The 26847-nt window shown below is 38.9% G+C and overlaps 2 protein-coding genes across 2 annotated transcripts; one reads left to right on the forward strand and one right to left on the reverse strand.

The window, feature by feature from the left end:
• Positions 1–380: 380 nt before the first annotated feature.
• Positions 381–7323, forward strand: LOC139140470 (stAR-related lipid transfer protein 5-like). The gene is made up of 6 exons (XM_070709764.1): positions 381–576; positions 1768–1817; positions 3387–3510; positions 5014–5143; positions 5548–5641; positions 6406–7323. The coding sequence occupies exons 1-6, from the start codon at positions 478–480 to the stop codon at positions 6551–6553; spliced, it is 645 nt and encodes a 214-aa protein (XP_070565865.1). The 5' UTR covers positions 381–477; the 3' UTR covers positions 6554–7323.
• Positions 7324–7354: 31 nt separating this feature from the next.
• On the reverse strand, positions 7355–25539 carry LOC139140469 (sodium/mannose cotransporter SLC5A10-like). The gene is made up of 15 exons (XM_070709763.1): positions 25067–25539; positions 22546–22617; positions 21395–21499; positions 20758–20817; positions 19611–19715; positions 18872–18977; positions 18482–18562; positions 14726–14934; positions 14182–14317; positions 13201–13308; positions 11705–11855; positions 11204–11372; positions 10256–10471; positions 9182–9326; positions 7355–8513 (listed from the first exon to the last, which is right to left on the reverse strand). The coding sequence occupies exons 1-15, from the start codon at positions 25148–25150 to the stop codon at positions 8191–8193; spliced, it is 2070 nt and encodes a 689-aa protein (XP_070565864.1). The 5' UTR covers positions 25151–25539; the 3' UTR covers positions 7355–8190.
• Positions 25540–26847: the final 1308 nt, after the last annotated feature.

The raw sequence follows: 26847 nt of genomic DNA on the forward strand, positions 1-26847 counted from the left end.
CAACATCTTGAAACTTAATATTCATCACGAAATTAGCAACTGTAAAATATGGCCCTTGCCCAGTCTAAGTTTGCAAATGTGACCCTCTGCTAGGGGTAGATTTGAAAAACATTCCTCCCGCTCAACTCCTCATAATAACTAGAGACTGTCAAAAAGTCGAGTTGGCAAGGTTTTCTTGAAACAGCTTTGAAAGTTTGAGTTCGAATTATTCAAGAAGTTAAGCATGCTGGTCTAAATAGAAATTTTACTCAAATTCTCACCTGTCAGCTATAAAATGGTCAAAACCAAACTTTAAAAAAGACGCCATTCTGTTATTGATTATTTTTGTGAATATTCATCGCAGAAGAAGAGAATTACCTAACACTTGTGGACCTTTGACCCGTCTCTGATCCAGATAAAAACCACCCAGATTTGGGCCGCTTCTTCAGTCAGACTGTCGACGCTTCGGTATTAGGTAGGACAAATCAGCGTACAACCATGGCACAACAAAACTACAACGCTAAGATGGACGAGACGATGAAGAAACTGTGGGAATACGTTTGCGATGACCAGGGTTGGAAAAATCTTAAAACGTCGGTAAGAATCATTTAAATGGATGTACGCATATAAATGAAATATGATTGAACATGGTCGGTGTGTCGATTAGACAGTTATTGGGCGTTGCGTCCATGGCTCTCTGGTAAAATACTGGCTGTCTTTTTTAAGCTGACTTTGTTTCTGGATCCCTTCCCAAGTAACGTCCATAACAGTTATACCTATCTTTCATAAAAATAAAAAACTGTTGACCTTACATTGCAATTCACCTCCCCGTTTATGCAATCGGTCTATCCCGTTACACGTAATCGATAATCCGTTGCACGATATCGCTGTATTTCGTAGTAATGTGTGTGCTATTCACACCTGTGGTATCAAAACTTGAACCTCGGTAACGTACCAACTTATTTACATGCTGCAATGCAACCAAACTATTTGATAGTAAATGCTTGGATGCTGCTTATTATGTAGTAGACACATTTTCATGATTTCAAAACGGTCAAGGTCAGTCAACTTGAAGGGGAGGGGTCGTCGGTACTGAGCTCAAAGGTCGTATGGCGTAAGCACTGTATTCAAAAAACGCTGGCGATTAATGAAAGTTAAAAACATGTTTGTCATAGTGCACATCGAAAAATTTAAATGCTGCGGCTATTTTGACGTGATGCAGCCGATGTCGTGCATGAAATATATAGTTTGTAAACAAGAAATTAAGTTCCGACGACCCCTCCCCTTAAAACACAAACACTGTCATGGAAACAGCGGAGTTGAAAGATTGGTCCATTAATTATGTAAGTTGTGATTGGAAGATATAAGATATTTGCTACCGACTGATCACAGCCTTGGAAAGTAACGAAATTATTAGCTTCCTAAAGTAAGTAGATAAAACAGCTTGCGCTGGAAGTGTGAGTTAGAAAATACTGAAAATACCATTAGGACTGACGGATAGACTGACAGACGCAGCAAAGACTGTACAGCAGACACATGCGCGTACGTACGGCGGGTTGGGTGACGTGTAGGTTGATATCGACAGATTACGCAGATAGATTCATACGAATTAGGCGGATACCGAGCCACGCCTTTGAATCCAAGTAGAAGATACCATCGATAATTTTTTTTTACCTCCGTCGATGAAGCCTAATAGTTGCGTAATTAAACCATGGTTTCTATGGTGGCGCATTTTACGATAATTTCTGAATATCCGCTCTGAGTAAACAATTACAATTCCTTTTTCAGGGTGACCTCAGCATTCATCAGAAGAAATCCGACGTTTTTGATGGAATACTGTGAGTACAATATCGGCAGACTGTAATTTCTGCCAGGGTGGATTCATTCGCTCATTGCTAAACAGCTGCATCCTTGACTGCTCTAATTAAAAGCACAAATTTTGCAATTTTTGCGTGAAAAATCGTTGGAGTTTTCAAATGTTCACTTTCCCAATACCTGTGTAAGAACTGTGCATTTTCTTGAAAATGATCGCCTAAGGTCAAAATGCTTATTTTTGATCACAATATCGTGTTAGAGTAAAAGAGGGGGGTTAAAGTCTTAATTTCATCAACACTTCCCTGGTTAAAAATCTTCTTGAGGCGAAAGGGGATGCTGAAATCAAGGTATACATTTCATACCCTTCTTACGGAAGTGGCACCTTGGTGGTTACTAGACCTAATTATGCATGAGATTTTGTCACAAATTGATCCCTGATCCCAACTTCCTCCTCTACAGCATCATTTCGGCAACCATTTTGTCATCGACCTCCGAGCCTTTTTTCTTCTGGGTGCCCGGTTCATACATTCTCTTCCAGGGTACTAACGGCCCCTGTTCCTGTAGAACTGCGAATTTTCTGTTTGGCTGACCTCACATTACAATAATCGCCCAGGTATGAGTTTATCGAAATATTAGTTATCTGCAACCTCTCCGAAGTTCGATTCCTATGTGGTACTCCGTCAAACTTAGTCTTGTTGCACTCATTCTCAGAGAAAGAGCACTCGCCTATAAGCTCTGTGTTTCGCACTGTAACAAATTATCGTCTATCCCGGCTTGCGATGGCGTTATTGCTTAATTTTGATGATTAAATGTAAATTTCAAACAAGTGTTGAATCTCCTATAGCTGTTCATAGACGCATAGACGTTTTAAAGAATCCAAACCACCGGTTCATGTAACTGACATTGCCAGAGTGCCAACACACATCATCAATTGCTGTAATCCCAATACACGTGTACATACGCCTTTGCACTTACATCATAAAGGCTAGAGGTAGTTCGCATCTCGAAAATGAAAGACACTTCATTTTCTTGCTCAAGCTTTCCTCACGCAGACTTTCAACCCTTCTTTTTCAAAGTCAAAGAATAAAATTCGGGGGTTACCTTGCAAATTCCAGTAAGCTTATTAGAGAAACAAATTACCCAATATTTACCGATATTTGACATTCAAAATGACCGCCATCCCTGTGTTATCTCGATGGGGCAAATATGATTTACCGACTTTCACAAAACCAGGCTGTGAATACTTCATTTACCCCACAAGCTTCAAAATGAGCCCCCACAAGTGGTAGGCCAAAGGAAAATTGCAAAAGTCTAAATCTATTCCTGAGGCGCGTGTCGATCGGCCACATTTCAACTTGAAACCCTTGGGTAAATAATTCTTTCAATTAAAGGGAAATATAACCTCTCAACTACGACTCTTGTCTGTTTTTCTAAACGATGAAAATTACAGACTATCGATTTCATATTTGGGTATGATTTCCGTCGCAATTAAGACAAAAATTTACCATATGTCCTAGCAAAGCATATGTCAATATGTTAAGTGTGTTTTCTCAAGTTAGTCTGAAGATTTTTTTTTCCGAAATCCATGACAGATACAAGATGGAACGCATCGTCAATGCCAGTCCACAGAGATTGGCAGAGTTGTGTTTAGACTTTGAGTTCCTGAAAAGCTCTGACAAGGACCTCAAGAATGTTGAAGTGATCGAAAGACTAGGTGTAAGTGTCGGGTAACAATATTTAAAAATCAAGGGAAATTATTGGGAATTTAATTACAATTAACACAATTAATGTGAGCGCTGCAATTGTTTCCCACCAAAATTATAGTGTGCAACATTTTACCAATTTTGTAAATTTTTCTGTAATTTTTTGACAATTTTGGACCAAATGAACATCACATTTTATTGGCTTCAGCTTTTTATAAAAATTTTGGCAAAAATTAGAAAAAAATTGACTGGTGTATATTTTGATGAAGGTAACAAAAATTGACTTTGGCGTTCAAAGGTTTAATAAAGAAATGGCATGTGTTATTGTCTTAAAGTAGTATACGCCTCGAAACTTAAAGACTTAAACTTTTGCGCAAACATTCCTCACTAAAACTTTCAATCATTCTCTTAACAAATCAAGAATAAAAATTAGGGGTCACCGTGCAAAGTTTAGTACCAGAGAAACAAAACAAATTACCGAACACTGACCAATATTCAAAATTCAAAATGGCCGCCATCCGTATGAGGACAAATAAAATGTTCTATTTTCGTAAAACTAAATTGGTGAACATTTTTCTTAATCCAAATGCTTTAAATGAGCCCCACAAGTGGTAGATCAGAAAAGAATTACAAAAATTTGAGAGTGCAAACATCCTTCCCCGAGGCGCATTCTACCTTAAGTGAGAACAATATTATTGGGATTTCGTTTCAAAGAGTGTGTCTTATAAGCTTACTGGCAAACGAGTTTAATGATGGCATTTATTCGTCTAAGTTATACTTGTGCATTGCAAAGTTTCAAGGAAGTATAAATAATTGACAAAGTGCATAAATTATGCACTTATTTGTTTGTTTGTTTGTCTATTTATTTATTTATTTATCAAGAGATAAAAATCTGAATAAATTATGTTTAAAGGGATAAAGTCGTCGGAACTGCGCTCAAAGGTCGTGCGACCAATGTAAATACTATATCCAAGGTACGATGGTGATTGATGAAAGTTAAAACACGTCTGTCATAATCTACATCGTATAATATAAATGTTGCATCTATGATGCTGAGGTGCATCTAGATATCGTGCACAAAACACTTTGTTTGTAAACAAGAAACTCGCATAGGCGCAGTTCCGATAACTGTACACTTGAAGTTTTTAAGAATGTTATTAATATTATCGGATCGTGACCGCAGGGTTTGCTGCTGTTAACAGGCTTTTATCGAAGATTTTTTTCTTCTGTGTGCAACAGAATGTACACTGCTGCAAATTTTTATAGTTTAAATCGTAACATTGGTGGTAACCAAGTATACGTTTTTCCATTTCTGTATCACTTACATCCCGGCCGTCCATCTGAAAGTTTCGGTCGTTTTTCGGCATGTGTTATATCATTGTGACGCCATCGTCTTTTCAGCGTCGTCTGTGTGACAGAACTTGAGTTGATTCTACGGACATTGATTGACTGAAGGACTTCTGTTAAAGTATTAAGCGCTCTCCAATTTCACTTTCATCCGATGTCATTCCCTTAGGGTCCTGACAATCTGCAGATAATCCGATCGGTGTCCGATTCGGCACTGTTCGGACTTGTCTCGGCCAGAGAGTTCATCAGCATGGTTAGCGTACGACACCATGCGGAGAAGAGACTTTACGTTTTGGGCCGTGAGTAAATTTTAAGTTAATACTTGTGCAATACAAAGTAGATCTTGTTTATCATTTTAAACTTGTATGAATTTGTTTTTCCCCTGAAAAAGGTTTGTTTTAGTGTTTTCCGGTGCTCTTGGAACCTTATTTAGAGTTCACCATTGAAGCATCGACGATTTATCGAGTACCTACCGACGACGTAGGAGTTTTGCCGTTCATTTTCGAATAAAAACAGCAGGTGCCGCTGCATGCCACTGCATATAAACAGGCAGATATTCAAATCAGTCAGTCAATTCTCTAACTTGAATATAGGTCGTTTAGCTCACGTGATAGGCAGTATCCGTGATTCACCAATTATTACTACAGCCTTATTTGTTTTCCCCATAAACTCCTTTCTTGTTTTGTTTTGTTTTCACATACAGACATTAGTGTGGATCATCCCAAATGTCCAGAAGAAAAGAAATTTGTTCGCGGAGTGATATATCCGTCAGGCAGATTTATTTATGAAGTTCCTGGGTAAGCAAGACAGTGCTATTAAAAAAGGCTATACCGTAGAATGCCAGCCAAAATATATATAATATATATATATATATATATATATATATATATATATATATATATATATATAATATATATATATATATATATATATATATAACCGTACTCTCTGTGCCCAAGTTCAGAGGTTGCCATAAAGCCATTATGGTGATAACCGGGAGGGCACATTGTATACATTTTGTGTATATATATAATATATATATATATATATATATATATATATATATATATATATATATATATATATATATATATACGTATACTTGAGATTTGGTAATTTTGATACAACGTTTCGTCCTAAAAGTAGGACTTCATCAGGTTGAAGATGTTTACAAAAGGAGAATACAGACAAATACAGAACAATGTAAGGCTAGTGTTGATCTTCATTAAATGCTGATTGGACTTTATAGGCTGAGTAAATTAGAAAGTTACAAAAGATATAGGGTATGACAGTTCTTACCGTTTATGTATGGCGCAGATGGAAAGTGACATATTGATCAAGATCATATTGCTGGGCTGATCTCAGAACGTTCACACTAGAGGGAGGATCGTCATCAAACATTTTATTTTATCAAAATTCCAAAAAGCGGCATTGCGAGAAGGATATACATGTATTAATCTCGCATCGAATATATGATCTTATTGCACTTGATCATGTATACTTTATGCGGTCTTTACTTAACATGCTGTATCGTTTCTGTTTTTTATTCTTCTCTATTCAGGGAACCAAATAAATCTCGCGTGGTTGACTTTGGACAGAATGACCCAAAAATGTCCATTCCGAAGATGGTGATAGAGCAAGCAGTGCCGGGAGTATTTAAAGCAAAGGTCGAGCATTTCGACAAGGCACTGAAAAAAGCTGGCTGCTAAGGAGTAAAACAAGCACCCTTCAGGCGCGTGCAGGGTTGCTTCGATAGACCTTCGGGGATCTTAAGCGCCTGCCATGGTAAGAAGAGAGAAGCTTCTTACAACTACGACTCGGACAAGGCCTTGCCTTGCATGCATGGGCGTGCCGCTCTAACTTCAGATCCCCGCAGGGCTAACAAAGCAACACTGCACGCGCCTGTGCCCTTATCCTTCAGAATGCAGAGATTCATTAGCTGACCATCATCTACCGGTTTCAACGTTGGTGGCGTATTCAACCATGTTGACGAGTGTAGTGGCTTTGAGCTGTTTTTTTAGAGTACTTACGTTTGTGCGATGGGGATTCCGTTTTATTTTAACAAAGACTACGATTAAAATTCAGTCGCATGAATGTCTCAACTAAACCAATAGTTTTTACACGAGTTTTCGGACGTTCACAGATAATGGCAATGACAAAAATCTTCAATAATCAAATTAGTTTGCATTTTTCATTTCTATGTTATTTGGTTTATATAAGCTTATCTGTGACCAAGTAAAAGAACAGTAAGCTGAACCCAACACAATGCAGGGCAATTTTTGAAGTAACTATGGGAATTTGTGATCTACAGCGGGCATACTATTGTGATAACGATCTGATATCGAGGATTTACATTTATTTCAACACAATCGCACCTACTCAATTTATTTAGATGTCTTTTCTCTCGCAATACGATGTTCAACTTCAACGTTAACTGTATTAAAGATGTTCGAAAATAAAGTCTAAGATGTGTTCTTTCTCACTGAGTTAAATAAGATGTCTATATTGGAGTGCGAAGTAGGTTCAAAATGGCACCTAGTTATCAGTTTTAATCCACTCTAGTAAGGTCCGGCGAAAGTCTCAAGACAGTCTCGTTTCGGTACCACACCCATTGAGTCAATTGTGCGCATTGCTTATATGTGAGATGCGAGTACCATACTTTTTTGCCCCGGCCCGTGAATGTCGTACACACGCCAACATTATAACATTGACGTGCCCACACATAATAAAGATTCGTGCTTATTTTTCAGCAAATATGACATATTTTAATAATCGATGGATATAAAAAACAGCACGTTACTTAAAATTTCAAAATGCGGTTCTTATTAAATTTCAAAATTTACTTTTTATAAACCCATGAAAGCTATCATGTAAAAATACAGTAATATCCATCCATAGAATGGGCATGCGCACTATCAGCGCCGATCTGTTTGAGAAATGGCATCGCTTTCAAACATGACGAGAGCAGGCCGGAAACCAACACCGTATAAAAACAATGACCACCCTTGGATGTCTGTGTGGAGCCAGTGGTCGCACTGACTTTGAAATAGCATCAATCAGCAAAAATCATACAGCATACAAAATATCCCACTTATGAAGATTTTAAATTTCATCTATATATAATTACACAGACTATTTCACTTATATTCGATTCGCGAATAGCAACGACTGACTAAGGCAAATCATACGGGCGTAACTTTGAAGGTGAAACGGTATAAGAAGTCAGAAGTGTGCGGAATGAATAAAAAATCACAGGTTCGACAAGGCAAGTGTTCCTAAGGTCAATTTGGTTTCTTTGTTCAGAGTACAAAAAGATTAATAAACATGGTGCAAACATACAAGTACATCAGCGGAATATTATAATAATGGCGAGTTCAATCGCCATGAGTAAAACCGCATTGATATTAAGGATGTATTTCCATATTGGTTTGGTATTGTCGGCTCTAAGCTGGCTTAATTTGGCCTCCTTAGCCTCTAGTACGTCAGGGTCGTCTTCGGCTTCTGCAGTGCCGCAGAACCAGCCGACTATTCGTTTCCATGCCGATGGGTTTCCCTCTTCACTGGTATCTCGGTGTTCTTTTTCCTCCGAGTCAGGTTTGACTTCCGTTTTTATGTCGTTCTTGACATCCGTCTTGATATCGTTCTTGACATCCGTCTTGATATCATCCACTGGAATTAAACCGTCATGTGATACAGGAGATGTGATGTAACATTAATGTACGTACGTACATACATACATACATACATACATACATACATACATACATACATACATACATACATACATACATACATACATACATACATACAGACAGACAGACAGACAGACAGACAGACAGACAGACACTGAGATAGACATACACATACCCAAACAGACGCTGATATATAAAACCATAAACCCTCGTTTTTCTCGAGAGTCTATGCATAAACGAGTCTATGTATAAACAGATATAATCTCAGTTATCAGGATACTTTTCCTTGAAAGAATAATCAACGAATAATTAATTCATAGATATTTGCGCAGTCTGTGCTAAATATTTACAACAAATGTTTCATGGTCTGATCAGCAGTAGCCTAGAATCTATTCGTCCGCTTGCCTCCGTACCTCGGAGGGGCGGAGGCAAGCGGACGAATAGATTCTAGGCTAGATCAGCAGTTACAGTAACGACCTTAACAATATAAAATTTCAGAACATTAGAGATGGTGACGTAATTGTAAGGAAGAAAGAGATGCAGGGAAGGGAAATAACTACAATGTCTTATTATAAATAATTGGTGCATTCCCAGGAATTCACCGTTGCAAAGAACGACAGGAGAGTGAAGGAGAATATAGCTCACTTTCAATGGCATTGCTGTTGCAATCGTCATCGGGACCTTGAACTTCTTTTACCATTTCATTCTCTATTACAACGGCGTCTTCGTCTGCGTTCTCATCTTTGCCCGTGAACGGTACGTGACGCGTGAAGAACGTTGTGCCATGAAGCTGTCGGGTATATTTGAACAAAGGTTCAGTAACTTCTTGGGGGGGGGGGGTTAAAAACGAGGCGAGGCTTACAGTATGCGCGGTAAGGCGATTTGGGGAACAGAGTATTTTTGCGTTCAAAAGTCCTGTCGTTTAAAGTTCACTGAGGGATTTTCCCTCTTTATACATATACCCGACACACGTTACAGAGACTGAGCATGTCGTCATCTTGGCTGCACCTGTTGATGACTAGGCCTATAGCATATGAACTTTCAAAGTTAGATATTTCTTTTGGTTCTTAGAGGACAAACGTACACGAGTGAGGCGTCCAAAATCCACCTGCAGATGTAGCAATGTTCATTGTCAGGAGATTCACATAAAAGCAGATATTGGTGCCCTGTCATTTACATTACCACTTTTTATTCTCTTCTAGAACAGAACTGTTATCTTTTTTTTTACATTATGAGACTTTGGTAGTATATAAACTCGGTTGTTATTGTGCATATCGCCTGATATACAGCCGATAATACTAGTACTGCTTACACCTTTCAAAATTTGATATTTGGCTAGTAGCTCTAAAATCACCAACAGGCACGCGAGAGTATGAAACAGAGGAAGGAGTGAAGGAGGGGAAATGTGTCATCGGCTATAAATCGATGAAGTGCCGCCATCCTGGAAATGTCGGTATTGAAAACAGACTAATGGAGTACTTGTGTGATGTGTTAGCGAACATTTGTAAGAGACCGGTGATCGGTGATGATTCCGGTGATCGGAAAACAAATTATTGCGAACGCAGGAAAGGATAATGTTGCTCTTTGAGACAGGCATCGTTGAACGGTTTGGTTATCAGTTCACATCCCGCATGCCACCTCGGGCTTGATAATACACTCGACACTCAATGTGAAGATGACAAGAAGGAACACACATCAAGTTACAATTAAAGAGCTTACCCTATATTCTGGAAGACGATCGGTAAGCACACTCACAACAACGATAATTAAGATGCAGAATAGAAACAAAATCAGCGAGAAATAACTGTGATGCAATGTGGTGAAGAACGCATTTCTCGTGTCTTCTTCTCCGCATGGAGGATCAGGGTACACGAATGAAAGAATCATGCGTGTTATGCCGATCGTCAATCCGATTATAAAACCCCAAAATGATCCCTGGAAGCGAGAGAGAGAGAGAGAGAGAGAGAGAGAGAGAGAGAGAGAGAGAGAGAGAGAGAGAGAGAGAGACAGACAGACAGAGAGAGACACAGAGAGAGAGACAGAGAGAGACGGACAGACAGACACGGGGAAGGGAAGGGAGAGGGGAGAGAGGGGAGAGAGGACAGACAGAGACACAGACAGCCAGACAGACAAAGAAAGATACACCGAGACACATTAGATAGAGAGATATAGGCGTGAGAGACAGACATACAGTGAAGTGTTGATATAGAAACAGAGGAAGAGACTGAAGGAGGATAAGAAATGTTATTCAGCAACTATTATACATGTTATCGCTATGTATATCATGCTGTGAAGATTTTATCTTCTGCTTTCAATCAATCTTCCGATGGCGCACAGTTTTATGTGAAGTTTACGAAATTGCATTAACGCCAAGACAGACTGCTGAATTAAGAACAAAATTGCATGAGAGAACCGCTATCAACGTACTTTAAAGTAGGCAGTTATCCTTTACTGTATCTCAGAGTGTAGAAAAGATGTAATCTGTCAGGTCTTGACAGGTTACGACACTGAAAATTATCCTTGCGAGACAAAAACATACTTCGCTGTCTCTGGTGCGCAGCCAGTGTGATGCTTAGTAAACTAATGCACTTGGTAATTTTTATGTGTGAAGTAAACCCGCAAAGTACAGAAATATTCCAATATGCTTGTGGTTCAATCATGGCTTACTTTTTCGTTGGCTCGGGGCCAAAATACCGCTGCCAGGAAAAGTGCCGTGATTGGCGAAGCCAGGTATGACGTAATTGCCCAGATATACTCCATCAGCTGTCCTCCTTCTTGCGTCATCATGATGGGTATCCATAATATACCGACACCAGCCAAAGTAACCACGAATATTCTGACGGAATGAGGACATGATTTCGGTTATAATCGAATCGTGCCGATTTCAATACATGAGTCATGCATAGATAATCCCATTCATGGATGTATTTTACTGTATGCGCTGCGTCGATGCGCATGATACGAGAGAAGTGACACGAATATAATTTCTTTAATACTCAACTAGACACGTGGTAGGTGCAAAACTTGGCTTTTATTTTGCTCTAAATACGGGGTCTATATGCTTTAGGCGTTGGTAGAAAGTCGCGTAACACCAGGAACATTCAGTACTCTCATGACTCTAGGCATATCAGCTACTGTTTACAATTAGTGCATTGATAATGCCCTTACTTTCCAACGATGAGCTGTTCCCTCTGTGAAGATCCTTTGCGGATTCGTTTCCACACATCCAAGGTGAAGATGGTGCTTGCGCTGTTGAATATCGAGGTCAGTGAACTCATCAAGGCGGACAGCATCACAGCCATCATCAGTCCGCGAAGCCCTGTAAAAAATCAACATAACGTGACACAGGTCCAGTAGGCATAATTTGTGATGATTTTTTCCTATTATTATCATAAAAATAATTATGAATATTAATAAATTATTAATATAAATGTTACAGAATATTAAAACTTTTTTACACACAATGTCGTCTACTTTGTGTGAATGCCATCTGGAAACTCCATTGTTTTGATAATTATGATTATTAATAAATTATGATTATGATTAATAAAGTCACATTTTACACATTGTAATGTGCTTATGTGAACAACCCTCTGGAAACCCTCATACAGTTTCACAATCTATGCCAAAATATACAAGTGACACCATTGCCCAGGTTCAGTCTACGGCGAGAGTTACCATTGCCCAGGTTCAGTCTACGGCGAGAGTTACTACACAGTGCATTATATACACTGTGTAGTAACTCTCGCCGTAGACTGAACCTGCCTGGGCAATGGTAACTCTCGCCGTAGACTGAACCTGGGCAATGGTGTCACTTGTATATTTTGGCATAGATTGTGAAACTGTATGAGGGTTCCCAGAGGGTTGTTCACATAAGCACATTACAATGTGTAAAATATGACTTTATTAATCATAATCATAATTTATTCATAATCATAATTATCAAAACAATGGAGTGTCCAGATGGCATTGACACAAAGTAGACGACATTGTGTGTAAAAAAGTTTTAATATTCTGTAACATTCATATTAATAATTTATTAATATTCATAATTATTTTTTATGATAATTATAGGAAAAAATCATCACAAATTATGCCTACTGGACCTGTGAACGTGATCAAGGTTTGGGAGGAAAGAGTAATGAGTCAACAGAACAACTACTCCCGACAACCAGATGGTCGATTTAACATAATGTTGAAGCTTTTTGTAAGGCTCTTTATCTATAAGGCTAATGCAGCCCTATTCGCTGAGTCGTAGATGCTACGTCCCGAATATTAAACTCACAGAGGCGCATTCTGTCATTCCATCAGTGTGAACATTGTATTAGCTTTCAGTTTGCACGTCCTGACGTGAGGACGGTAATAAATTCGATCAGTTATTGAAGTAAACACCGATCTACGTTGGATAAGACATGCACAATATGTCTGGGATTTATGAAGTTTTCTTCGACCACAAATTTTAGTGCAGCCGATATCTACCGTATCTAAGAAATCAATTGCGAAACCGACCGATATAGATGGATACAAAAATTATTATCCATGTTGTCTATGCCACTCAAAATAAGATAGAAGCCGAGTACTTTATGTTGTTTCGCTATCATGAACTCTGTCACAACCACCTCAACGTAGGACCTTTCATAAGATTATTAAGATCTGCACCCTACCTTCCGGCATCAGTTCCAAGATCAGTTTAGGATATGCGATGTTGCTACAGCTGACACTACTGTCACAGACCTCTTTGCAAATGTCTGGATCAGCGCATGCGACCTCCTCTGAGGAAAAAATGATGGAAAGGAAAATTGTATGTGTTGCAAAAAAGGTGCTGTGAAAAGAGGGATATAGCAAACAATGTCATGATTTTGAAATCTTAAAATTTTCTTCATGTCAATCCGCCAAAAGGGAGTATAGGGCAGTATGCGCCTCAAACGTGAGAGTCTTAAAGTTTTGATCAAACTCTCATCAATGAAAATTGTAACCATTATCGTACCAAACCAGGAATAAAAATCGGGGGTCACCGTGCAAAAGTTGGAACTTGAGAAACAAATTACTGACATTTACTGATATTTTGAAATTCAAAATGGCCGCGATCCCTGTATTAATTCTATGGAGAAAAATATTACTTCGATTTTTGAAAAACTACGATGATGACAATATTCTTACTCAAAGAGCTTAAAAATGAACCCCGACAAGTGGTAAATCAGAAAAGAATTATAAAAATTTGACAGCCATGATATCTGTCCCCGAGGCGCATTATACCTTAAGTTGTCAGTTAGTTTTATGCACGTATATTCATTTCAAATATTTCATTAGATTTTTAGATGAAGGAGTTGGTCAGAAGATACAATTAACCGCGATCGGATTGCTGTGTAAATGGCGTGTAAATACTTTTCCCGTAATTTAAGTTGTTTTTAGTTTTGAGTTGTGTGACTTATCGTTTCTACAAAAGTAAACAGGCAATTACATTTTCTAACAATATTACAAGACAAGTGTAGATGTTTTCTAGTATTGATCCATATCTTCTCTAAAAGTTTCTGATTGCCCAACTCTTATTTAGCAAGAAGATTTCTTTTCTTCAATCTCCACTTAAGAGAAACATTGCCTTCGGATGATAGAGCAAACACTCAACGAAATTTTGGCTCATTTACCTGGCCACAGTGCCCTACTAATCATACCGGGAAACATCAACAGGAACAGCGGTAAGATCTTGAGATAGCCAGCCAAGACGGTGCCTCCTCTTGCATGGTGTAAACTCTTGGCGGCGAGGGCGCGCTGCACGATTACCTGTCGACAAGAAAAGTCACTATCACTGTAGTATGTATCGGCCACAACAAGTAAACGATAGTTGTCATGGTCGTCAATACTGCCATTCACATCAACATCGTTATCCTTTCACCATAATGACTACCATTATTGTTTTCACTGTCGCCACCCTCCTCCTCTCCTCCTCATTAGCAACAACAACAACAACAACAACAACAACAACAACATCATCATCATCATCATCATCATCATCATCATCATCATCATCAGCATCATCATCATCATCATCATCATCATCATCATCATCATCATCATCATCATCGCAACCAATGCAAACCACTACAATAACACCTTTACACAAGCTATGCAAACTTAAAACCACCTGACAGACTTATCATTATCGTCCTTTCCCAACAAAATATCACCCACCTGGTCAGCACACCAGTACCAGATTGATATGACAGTAGACCTGAACAGAAGTCCTGGGAATGGCCAATCAGATTCGATTGGATGACGCACCATATGAAATGCATCATCACGTGGCATACCACACGTCGTGTTGCCATATCGGGTCGAGTTAGGTATGGCGTCCATGTACATTTCTTGCAGGTTTTCATAGCTACCTATTTCTATGTAACCTGACGAAAAGAAATTGAAAACATTACGTGGTATTTTAACATTGGTACCCTTCACAAAGAAATCAACACTTTTTGTGTAAAACAAACACAAGAGGTCTATACCGTCCCGAAATGTATCTCTGCTGCTTTATAACTGTCAGAAAGTTTGCGAGGTTAACGCCAAATTACAACTGATGGCCGGATCAATGGCTGGTGACCAGTGCAAGTGCACAAAACCAATTATAATACTCCTCATCCGCAGTTTGTCTTCTACTTCGTCAATTGATAGTCACGTGGGATGCGTTCTTTTTGAGCTGATCCACGTAAACGGCGTCATCAGGCATTATTTGTCGGAACTGTTGCCTGCCAGGCATCAGTTCCGAAAAATGATGCCTGCTGACGTCAAAAACGACACTGGCGCATGCGCCAACCGGAATGTAAACAAAGATGTCGTCTGCGGCTGAGCGAAACGATAGTCGAGAAATTTTTCGGTTTATCCTACTTTCTGAAGAAGAACTGAATGCCCTGCTTGCCAACAATGACTTGAAACCGACGAAAAGGATAATCAAAGGTGCATTGAGCGTTCTGCAGAGGTATTGCGACTCTGTCGGAAAAAAAGGACTTTAAACTTCTTCTTGCCGAACCACTCTAACTAGACTTGGTTCAAGTCGGTGAATTTTAAAAAAATAAAATCATTTATAATAGTTTCTCTTGTGTCTCTCCTATTTCGTACAAACCTATCCGGAATTTGGCAGCTCACGCCAGGTTTTCCCTGCGATTGAATGCGTCACGTTTGAGTCTGCGCAGTAGTGAGTTAGTTTCTGCCGGATTCCGGGTGAAACTCCGCTGTATAGCGTTCACTCCACTCATGGCGTTCACCCTACTCATCGCGTCCACTCACGCGCGCGTTTCACATGAAAGCAGAATACAAATCATTGCGTTCACTCCACTCAAACATTCACAAATCACAGACTTGAACCAAGTCTACACTCTAACATATTACATGCGACAAGTTTTGTGTATGGTACGTTCTTATGCATGACTGTGGATGAGGTGTATTATAAAACATATTGACTGCCATGAGGGTAACAGCATACGTCTTTAACCCCTCGGGCCTGTGAGTCACACATCCAAAATTTTACAGTCACATACTGCGCAGTTCACCGAAGTGTTCAATGCGTGAAAAGATAAGCATCCCCGTCAGCGCGTCTGACTGCAACTTTTTATGAGCTGTCAGGCATCTTGTTACATGAAAAGTCTAACGGGCCAAACTCAAAACATTGTGGTGCGAAACCAGAAACATCTACTCGCCAAACAATTTTTTCAAACCACGCCTCCAAATGTATCATTTTTTTTTTCGAGAAATGTGGTCTTTGTTGTACTCAAGACTGACCATCAAATGCAAAGTTACTGCAGATCTCATATACCGCCGTATTTCAACTGCTCTTTCGCCACGCAAAGCGTGACTATATCTGGGGTTGAGATCTTGGGTCAAATTATACTAGCCTCATCAAAGAACTGGATTTTGTGCGGGTCTTGTTCGTGCAGAAAGTTCACGAATTCATTGCAGTAGGCAATATTCGCATCAGTGAATTTTTCATAAGCAACTGGCGTCAATTTTTTGAACGTCCAGGGCCCACCCGATAGACGTGTTCTCACAGCTCGTCCAAGTTAAATGTCACCATCTTTAAGCTTCGGGTATGATCCCCTGTTTCCCTTTATTGGTTTACATGATACAAAGCGGCGCCATAATTTTCGTACCCCTTGATCACTAAAACGAAACTTTTCAGCGACCTCGCGAAATGGAGAAAAGTTACCAGTAACTGGATCTCCAAGCAGCAGTATTTCCTGTACTATACAGTTCTGCAAATCTCGGGAGGTCGTTTTCCCCCTTTTCAATCTCCATCCAGTTAAACTTACAAAATTATATTCTGCCATGTCGCTAAATATGCCGGTCTGCTGACGTGAACGTGGCCGTCGAAGCTGTTTGTAAGCCTTTAAATAGGGTGGCCAAGCCATTTTTTTCTCTTGTTTATACACACAGTTTAAATGGATTTTTAGCAAGAATGGGGTAAAAGAAGAAAAATAAAAAAAAGATTATGCAAATAGCTGTATCCAATCAAAAGTTATGAATTTTTAAAGCAATAAAAATGCCATTTTTTCGCGGACAATTTTCGGCAAATTTTAAAATTATTTCAATGAATGCCGATTCCTTCAAGTTTGGCAACCATAATTTTTTATTTACTTCACATGGAATCATTAAACTATGTGTCTTGTGCACAGATTTACCCAATATTACGGAAAAATTAAGATTTGACTGATGCACAGTCTTGGATTTTGAAACTGTGAGTGTTGAAAATTGAAAATATTTTGTCTGACTTAGTCAAAATTGCGGCGGCACTGTACCATCGAAAAATGGATGGATTTTTATGTTTTTATGAATTTGAATTCACATAATCTTAAAAACTAGAGCTCACAATGCAATGAAATTTTGTCACAATGTTATTTAATAACACTCAATTCTAACAAATCAATTTAAACTGCCAATTGTCTTTTAATGCAGTTCATTTTCAGCCATGAAATTGTAAGAAATAGCTGTCCCTAACTTCAGCCTCAGGCAGGCTGTCAATGGTGTGTCAGTGTGACTGCCTTCCGCCGCCATCTTGAGTCACACTGTACTGAGGTCTATGAATGAACACGATTTTGTTTTTATGATTCGTACTTGTGCTCGTGGACAGATTTCGTCATATTTCACAGAAATGTTGGAATGATGTTTAAAAAGAGCATGCTACAAGTTTTATGGCAAAAATATGTATCTAAATGGGAAAATCTACACCGAATTTACCGTACTCACTTTACCTCGTGTTTGCTGGCTAAAATTCCCAGAATATAACAAAAACTCACCACTACATGTAAATAGGATGGTCTGCCACTTCCTGGCCAAGTTTCACAGTTCTATGACAGCGTGCACAGGGCCCGAAAGCAGTTCCGTTGCGAAATAGGTATTGACTGGATTCAGAAGTGCGTGCCATGAGCGGCGACCGCTCGAGCGCTGTGGCCGGTCAGTACAAAGTGGCATTTTTGGAGAGGAAAAACACTATTTTTCTATCGTTTTTTTCTTCAGTTTTTTAATGAAACCTGCCTCATACATCGATTTTATTTGGAAATATCCATTTTTTCAGTAACTGAGCTACTTATTTTCAGAAAAAATGGCGTTTAAAATTTCACGAAAATCAAATTTCACTTTCAGTGTGCGTGAGTTGCGTATAATGTCGCAACATTTTAGCTTAACTTTGGCCACCCTACTTGAAAGCGTGCAACAGAATATTACTGTGTCATGGTGGGCGTGTCTTTGACTTTGCGGTTTGGCGAGTGAATGTTTTTGGTTTCGCGCCACAATGTTTTGGGTTTGGCGCGTTAAACTTTTCATGTGACAATTTGCCTGACAGATCATAAAAAGTTGCAGTCAGACGCGCTGACGGGGATGCTTATATCTTTTCACGCATTGAACACTTCGATGAACTGCGCAGTAAACGTGTACGTTTCTTCAGTCTCACGCAATACTTACTGAGAACTGTGAGAATGATGGCTCCGATGATCATGATGAAACTCTGCAGTGAATCCATGTAAATTACGGCTGTTAAACCACCTAAAAAAGAAGAACGAAAAGTTTGTATCCAGAAAACTCACCAATTGTATGATTTTCGCACATTTGTTTTACTCTCATCTTTTCAATATTGCTCAGTTTTCCATTTGTCCACAAGAAGGGAACTGTGACATACACATGGGATGCTTTTGAATGAATTTGCAACTGGAATTTGGAATAATTTTAATACATATCGCCCTCTTACCAGATATAGGACCATAATTGAAACATCAAGGTTTGCACAGTGTGTGTGACAAACTTTACAAGATTTGCGTAAAAGTGGTTCCAGCGACCAGAGTACCTAAAACTTACCAACCACGGTGAATAGAGCGGTCACTCCGAGGATGAAAGCAACTGAGACGTAGAGATTCCATCGTAGAGCTTGTTGTATGAATATAGCACCGGCAAAAAGATCAACCTGAAGGGAAAGAAATGCATATATCGTTCAATAACCAAGACGGCGGTAGGTTGAATTGCAGTGAGGGTCGATGGTAGCTCCGCGTACAAGTAGGCTATATGTGAGTTCGCGGCACTACAAGGTGGAGGGGTTGTCAGAGGGGGAGGGGGTTGTCAGAAGGCCCCAGAACAACTTGAATACATAGAATATGAAGTACGTAAAAGTGCTGAGGAGTGGTGGTGAGCTTGGTGGGAGGTTGACCGGTTAGATGGGTCGGCAGATCAGTCGGTAGTCAGGAAATAGGCCTAGGACAAGGAGGAACGTTGAGGGATAGTTATATGGCATGAATAAACAGTATATTACCTTGAACGGATGCAAAAGTGGGAAGAAGGACGAATTCAATTAGTAGATCAATTTTAAGAAGCGAATATGTGAAATGAAACATTATTGGGTCCAAGGAAAATCCGAAAGTTACGCGATCACAAAATAACTGTTAACAGACGAATGGAAATGAGTGACTCTTATTCAGTAAAGTTGTTTTAGGGAATTTGGTAGAAATAGGTCTGAGGCAAAACCACTACAAAACACACTGATCAAGATTAAGGTGCGACATCAGTAAATTTAATGAAGAGAGCTGGGAGTCTGGTTACATACCGAGACTTTGACAAACACATAAAGGAGTAATGCATAGGCTGTCAGGCAGACTCGTAGACGTTGACCTCCAAAACGTTTACTCAAATACTCTGGTATAGTGTACACCTAGATAGAAAAACAAAAGACACCTGTAAGTTTCGAAGATTACATGCGAACTTTTTACAGTATTCTCACAATATTCAATGTGTTATGTGAACGCATTATTCATTGTATTATGTGAGCGACATATAAAATGGCAGATATAGTCATGACTGACTTACACGTTAATATCAGAGTTTCAGCAAAACCTTTTTGTTTTCCACTATATTTGATCGCAATACGATAATTTCATAATCTTTTCATTCAGAACATTAGTATCTCTTCATTTTCAATGCTGTTATGTTGAGTATCTGTGCGCAAATTTCGATGAGATCGTACACACCAAGAAATGCAATATATATTCCTCAAATTATTAATCAAAAATTTATGCGTCAGTCAATTTAAGTTAAAGAACGTGTGCATGCACCTCGTCCTACCGACAAAATCAGAATAGGTAAGAATATCATAATTTGACTGAACACATCTTCTTGGGAGCAGACATTCGGAGTCTCCAGCGTTTACAATACCCTTTTTGGTCTATCACTTCTAAGGCACACTTCGAGGCTCACGGATATAGTATTTACTAGCTCATTTTTGTAACAATCGGACATTTATTTTTCAATTCCCATAGAGTTCACACAGGGATGGCGGCCATTTTGAATTTCAAGTGTCGGTAAATAATTGGTAATTCGTTTCTCCAGTACCAACTTTTACACCATGATCCCAAATTTCATTCTGTATTTCTAAAGGGAATGGTATAAACTTTTTTAGCAAGTTCGAGCAAAAGTTTCAGTCTTTCAATTTCGAGGTGTGTACTAACGTATCTGACACATTTTCATACTTTCTATGGGAAATTATTAAAAAAATCATCTCTCTCTGAGGTACATTACAGCGATTTTGGGTGCATCCGGTTGACCTGTCTCCTCAAACAACCATTAAAATCAATATAAAAAACGAGACATTCTTATCAAAGAAGTTGTCTTACGACCGCTTAAAATTCCAAAAAATGACTATTCTAACATCGACGAAATCATAACAAATACATATTTTATATTTTAATGCTACTTACGGAAGATGAAATGTATACTGGCAGGAAAGCCCATCCCAGCATAAGCAGACAGTATATAGCCTAGGTTAGAGAGAGATATTGTCTTCATGTCAAAATTATAGATTAAGAAACAGTGCATGGTAAAATCCATAGTATTATTCAGACGATGAAACGTGACGTCATGAGTAGGGATTAGTTCTCCAATGTTTCGCATTTGTTTGCATCTACAGTTATTGAGACGGTGATTTCATACGTTAGACATATATATGAATAAACTACAAATAAATCAAAGTACGATAACCCGATAGGCTAATTGCGACACGCCTTTTTGCATCCGTAAGCTTATTCAAATGGCCTATGCGCCATAAACATGTCTTCCTTGTTTTAATGATCCTCGTTTTTTTGGTGTTTGCTAGCTGTTTACTGAACACAGTTTTGTTGGTTAAGTACATATAAGTTCGTGCTGTTAAAGTCAACTTTAACGGGTACTAGAAGCTTTACGTCGATGTACATTACGCATGCGTGCGTTTCATACCTGACCACCTTCAGAGAATTCCTTCAGAGTACCCTTAATTCATCCCTTGTTCATGCAGGGGCCCCAAAAGCATAGAAAAAATCATAACGACATACTGTCAATATAATGTTCAATAAGACTCACGTTTCCCTCGAAAAGATACGATGCTAATCCACTTGATGCTCCCTTTCCGGCTAGACCAATCAGATGTTCGCTGCCGATGTTACTGGCAAACAGGGACAAGCCAACCTGGACAGACAAATTGCCATAAAACTTAGCACCTGTTTTTTACTTAGCACTTGCTTTTTGAATGTCCCATTTCTTTGATTGAAGTGTGCACCCTATGCGCAATATGAATTCATGATAATGTGTAAAATGTCACACTTCACGTCGTGAAAATGACAACTTCTTCTGTTCTTTCTACTTTCTCTCGATGAAGGCGACAATAGTTTTTTTCACATACATTTAAAGCTAAAAGAGCATTCTTTTGGAGGGTGCACGGGAGATGAGATGTTGTTTAGAAAATTTAGAAAAAATGTATACTTGTAATCGGTGTAGTACTTTGCACAGATTCTGTCGTAAATATAAACGCAATTTTAGGGTTTTGCATAAACCACAACAGCAGACTGAGTAAAACGGGAGAGTACTATTTTACAAGTTAAGGACATCTAGAGGAGTAATTCCTAGCAATGTGATAATTATCATTTTCGTTTTCGGATAGAGTGGGTGATTCTGGACACTGCAGTGAAAATCTTAATGCTCTTTTAATAAATAAGTCCCAAGAATGATCAAATTTGCAAATGGTTTTGAAACAGCGTATGGTGTTAAGAGGAGAAATTTCACTACGAGTTCGTGTATCCGCAAACAATGTGTAACTGGGAAATTCTCAAGTCCCCGTTACTGTAACCTGTGACATTAGTTTTGTCAAGCTGTTACTTGCAATGATTTGATCTCTCTAAAAGCAATTCAAGCACCCAGTAGTCGGCTTGTCGAAACAGTTTGTATATTTGTGCACATTGACATACATCCTTATAGTTGACAGACGAATTCATATCCGGGTCTGAATTCAATAATTGCATCAGTATAGCATATCACTCATATGAGATGCTACATATGATGACAAATAGCTATTGGTTATCTCAACATGTTTTGTAGAAGAGACGAACAAACTGTCGCTGATGCCATAGACAGAGGCTTCTACTATCTTCTCTTATACAATGGACAAGAATATAATCATCTCCAGTGACTACTTACCGTTGGTTTAAAAAGTTTATTCATAGTCAACTGAGACTTACCGGCCACCAACTTATCATTCTTCCAGCCAGGAAATACCCCCGTACATTGCCTCGATTTGCACGAAATGTTGACTGCAGCGAAGAAAAGAAGTTGACAAGATGATTCGTTAAAAATTCTTACCATCACCAGGACAGTCTCTCTTGGACAATTGGTATGATTTGAAAATTTTGAACTTTCTCTTGTGCATCACCAATAGTTCCCAGATTGCTCCCTAAGTACAGGGTAAATCGTCTGCTAATGAGCTTATAAACGTTGTTTTTATATCGTTGGGGTGGTCAGTGTGAAAACACGCAATTTTTCCCAAGTTCGCACACATATTTTTACAGGTCAGAATTATATGAATACCCTTTCCCTTAATTCCATAGTTTTTTTCATTTTCCAGACATACGAATTTAAATGAAGCAGTTCTTAACATTTTCAATAATCTTTTCTTTTGCAGCTTCTTTTCCCGTTTGATCACCGTTCCCGAGATCTAGAGGTCCATCACTGGACATCAAAGGACGATAAACATTGCCTTCCGGCCACCGTAGCAACATGTAGTGCATATATCGTCATAATCAGAGTGTTCGGGGAACTGTAACATTGTCTCAGAATATTGTGCATTGAGGAACAGAGGTATCTTCAAACATAACCTGGCGACTCTGTTTAACCTTTGACATGTATGACAGCTTCTTCGATAATTCCGCCAAATAGGAAACAAGACTATTCAAGGAAGTGTGTGCCTCGAAAGTGAAAGCTTAAAGTATTGCTCAAACTTTCCTTAATGACATCTTCAACCCTTCTCTCATCAAAATCAAGAATAAAAAATCAAGCGTCGCCGAGCAAAGTTTGGTACCATAGAAACAAATATCTACAATGCAAAATGGCCTCCATCCGTATGTTAACTCTATTGAGAAATATAAACTCTTCTATTTTCAAACTAAGAGGTAAAAATATGTTTTACTACAAGAGCTTTAAATGAGCCCCTACAAAAGGTAGATCAGAAAAGAACTGTAAGAATTTGAGTCCCAATATCTGTCTCCGGGGCGCATTATGTACAAAGAATTGTGATTCAGGGACTTGTTTGATTACTCAGCAAACATTTGTAGAAAGCTCTTTTATCGGAAAAATCTGCACTGTAACGGCATCAGCAAACTTGTAAAACCATACATAAGTTAGAGGGAGCTGAGTAACGGACGGAAGTCGGAAGTTACTGCCCCGAAACGAAAATTCATGGTGCATTCATCGCTTTTCTGCAAGTTTCTCACAGTTGCAAGTTGTTGTACAAGAAATGGGGCAGTTTTTGTCTGTGTCGTAGGTTTGCGCGGGGAAAACTTTAATAGCTTTGCCCATAGCATTGCGACTCTCGCCGTCCGTATCTGCCTCGCCTCTTTCTGTCTTTGTCTGCATTTCTGTCCGTGTCTGTCTATGTATTTCTCTCTCTGCGTGTCTCTCTACAGCTCTGGTGTGAACCATAAAGGGACCGTTGTGAACACAGGAAAGCCATGGTTTCATAAGCGTTCACAGGTTAGTTGGCGATTACAATTGTATCTGATCGACAGTTATAAATCACAATAAAAGTGGAAGGGTAAACAAGATAGAGCGTTTATAAAGTTTGTGTCATAAATTAAACAAACACGTTGAATCGGTGCAGCGTACTCTGTTGAAGAGGGGCCGTGCTTGAAGAGAACAATCACGGTCTTTCGAGCAGCCGGAACAACTATGGTATAAAGTATCGCATTCTAATGGGTAGTTCTGATTTGTACGCACGTCAGGAGTACACTTTGAAAAGCCGGGTGGTTCTGTTTATTCTGTTGCAGGACCATTGTTATTGGGAGGTGTAACAGTTGACTTTTTTCGCAAAAGCTCTGTATATTATCTTACCCTATCAGCAAGACTATCGAAGTACAATGGACATGATTGAAATTTTATAGTTAGGTTTAATTGCAAGGTGATACAATATAATGCAAACCAATACAATATGCTTTCTCGTTCTTTCCATTATATCAACTATGATTGCACGAAAATGACAGTTAATGTCAAAGTGCTCTAGTTCTCTCAAGAATTATTTTTCATCGAATGGAATCATCCCAAAATGCCACGCTGTCATTGGCATGAGTGGGTCAAACGAGTCATTAATCTTTGGTTGTTTAATTGAGGCGGATGGCAGTAAAATGATCGGAACGGAGGGTCTGAATGTCAGGTGCTGTAAAGTCAGAGCGACATGTCGGCAGATTTCTCAAGACTCGCTGCTTGCATGTTTGCTTTTCAACACCAAACGTAGCGCAGAGTCAAATCAGATAACGACAGTCGTTGCTCGATCAGCAATTTCCCACGGCTTTGATTCCCTACTGAGCGAGTTGAGTGATAGCAAAACCTTACGGAGCTATAATCATAAACTTTCCGCCCATGTCATTAGTTTGCCACTTACAAATTAAAGTTTGAAAGTAAATGATCAAAACAGAAGGGCGTATTCCGCACACTATCTGACACAAAAGTGAGCAAGATTCCATCGACAAAAGCCATACTGATTGTACTCACGTAAATTCCTATGGCGAACACGAAAACAAAGTAGGCAGCGATGACTACGATGTCCCACGTTCCGAGTTGTCCAGTAGCGTACATCTTTGTTGGTAGTCGTCGATGCTTGACTTGAGCAAGCCTTGCTTATGGACTGATAAGCTGTGACTTTCAATGACCTGGCAGATTTTTTCTTGACAGTTTGATCAGTGTGATATCTTTGCAGGTGAAAGGTCTTGTGTGAGTTTACATTAGTGCCATATAACTGAGCCGGTACAAACGAATACAGATTGAGCCAAATACAATTACTTCTAGTTCATTTGGAGTAGTTTGAGAACAGGCTTAAATATAAGAAATTATAGGCAGTGTTCAGCTGCAGCTAATTATTTATCATTCAGCACCCGAATATAAAAGTCGAGAAATCCGTACTGTCTCATAAGCTTTTAGCCCATTGGTTGGCTCAAACTCATTGTTCTCACTGAACTATTTCCGAACAGCGAATCAGGTAAAGAACAGCCCTGGTTTCAGACTCCTTACGTTGCTGTAAATAATGACAATCTACCAATCAGATGTAACCTTCCCATCCGCTGCACATTGCAAAATCCCAGACTTTAAAGGTATACAGTCACTTGTAATCTAAATTAACCATATATGGTCAAAGGGGCGTTCCTTGGTATTCAAAATGCCCGTGTGAGGGCGCTGTTTTTAAAAAGCAGCCACCTGCTTTAAATCTGTGACAGGTTAGATTTTCTCTTTTCATGGTAACTGTGGCAAAATTGGAACAGGTGACAGTATACCTTTAATCCCAGAATTACTCAAACGGCCAATGTCACAACCTTTACATTTTGTCAGTCACTAATTTATGGTCAGATCCATGAACTAAGAGAGTGAGACAATAAATATACTATCGATACCGAACAGATGAAACCACTGGTCACATGATACCTGGTACCTGACAGAAAACAGTGCTATTGAGCTACAGCTGCAGCCTGCTTTTACAAACTACAAACAGTGGCATGCAGTGCAATCATGTTTGATACTAGCATCATGCATAGCTAAGATTTTCTCTATTAAAGACAAACACCTCTCTCTCTCTCTCTCTCTGGGGAATCATCCATCACACAGACAAAAACCCAATCTGATTAAAATCAGATGTAGAGTACGGTGACGACGTCTTGACTTACGCGGTATTCTCTTGCTGTTGTGAGAGGCGACAGCAAGAGAATACCGTGTAAGTCAAGACGTTGTCACCGTACTCTACATCTGGTTTTAATCAGATTGACAAAAATACTTCCAAATGTTCTGAAGCACAAAAATAACGCCAGCTGACTTGTCTTTTCAACACATGAAACTAATATATTAAGATGTCTGTTTGTAATCAGAGTGTTTGTTTTGCTCTCTGGCCTTGGTGCTTTAAGTTTTGATCTTATATCAAACAACTGTAAATGATTGAACAGACACAAATATTGGAAAAGTAACACAAATTTTATTACATATTTGAACACGAAAGGTTAAAATTTTAAGTTTCAAATGGACTATGACTGCAAAGAACGAATGTTTCTTTTTCAATAAATTGACATTCTAACTGCAGTAATCTTGACCACTATAGGACTGGCACATCATATGAATGTACATAGCATATTGTGTAAGACTTAAGAAGTCAAATATTTGACTACATGAATTCAAATATTGAATACTTAAAGTAATCTCTGACTTCGACAACATTGTCAAATACAGATGATATTTTCAAGGTAAAACTCTGAGGAGTTACATATTTGTTATCCTTCATCAAAAGGTTGAAT

The sequence above is a fragment of the Ptychodera flava genome, chromosome 9 (assembly GCF_041260155.1).
Source record: "Ptychodera flava strain L36383 chromosome 9, AS_Pfla_20210202, whole genome shotgun sequence".
Lineage (NCBI taxonomy): Eukaryota > Metazoa > Hemichordata > Enteropneusta > Ptychoderidae > Ptychodera > Ptychodera flava.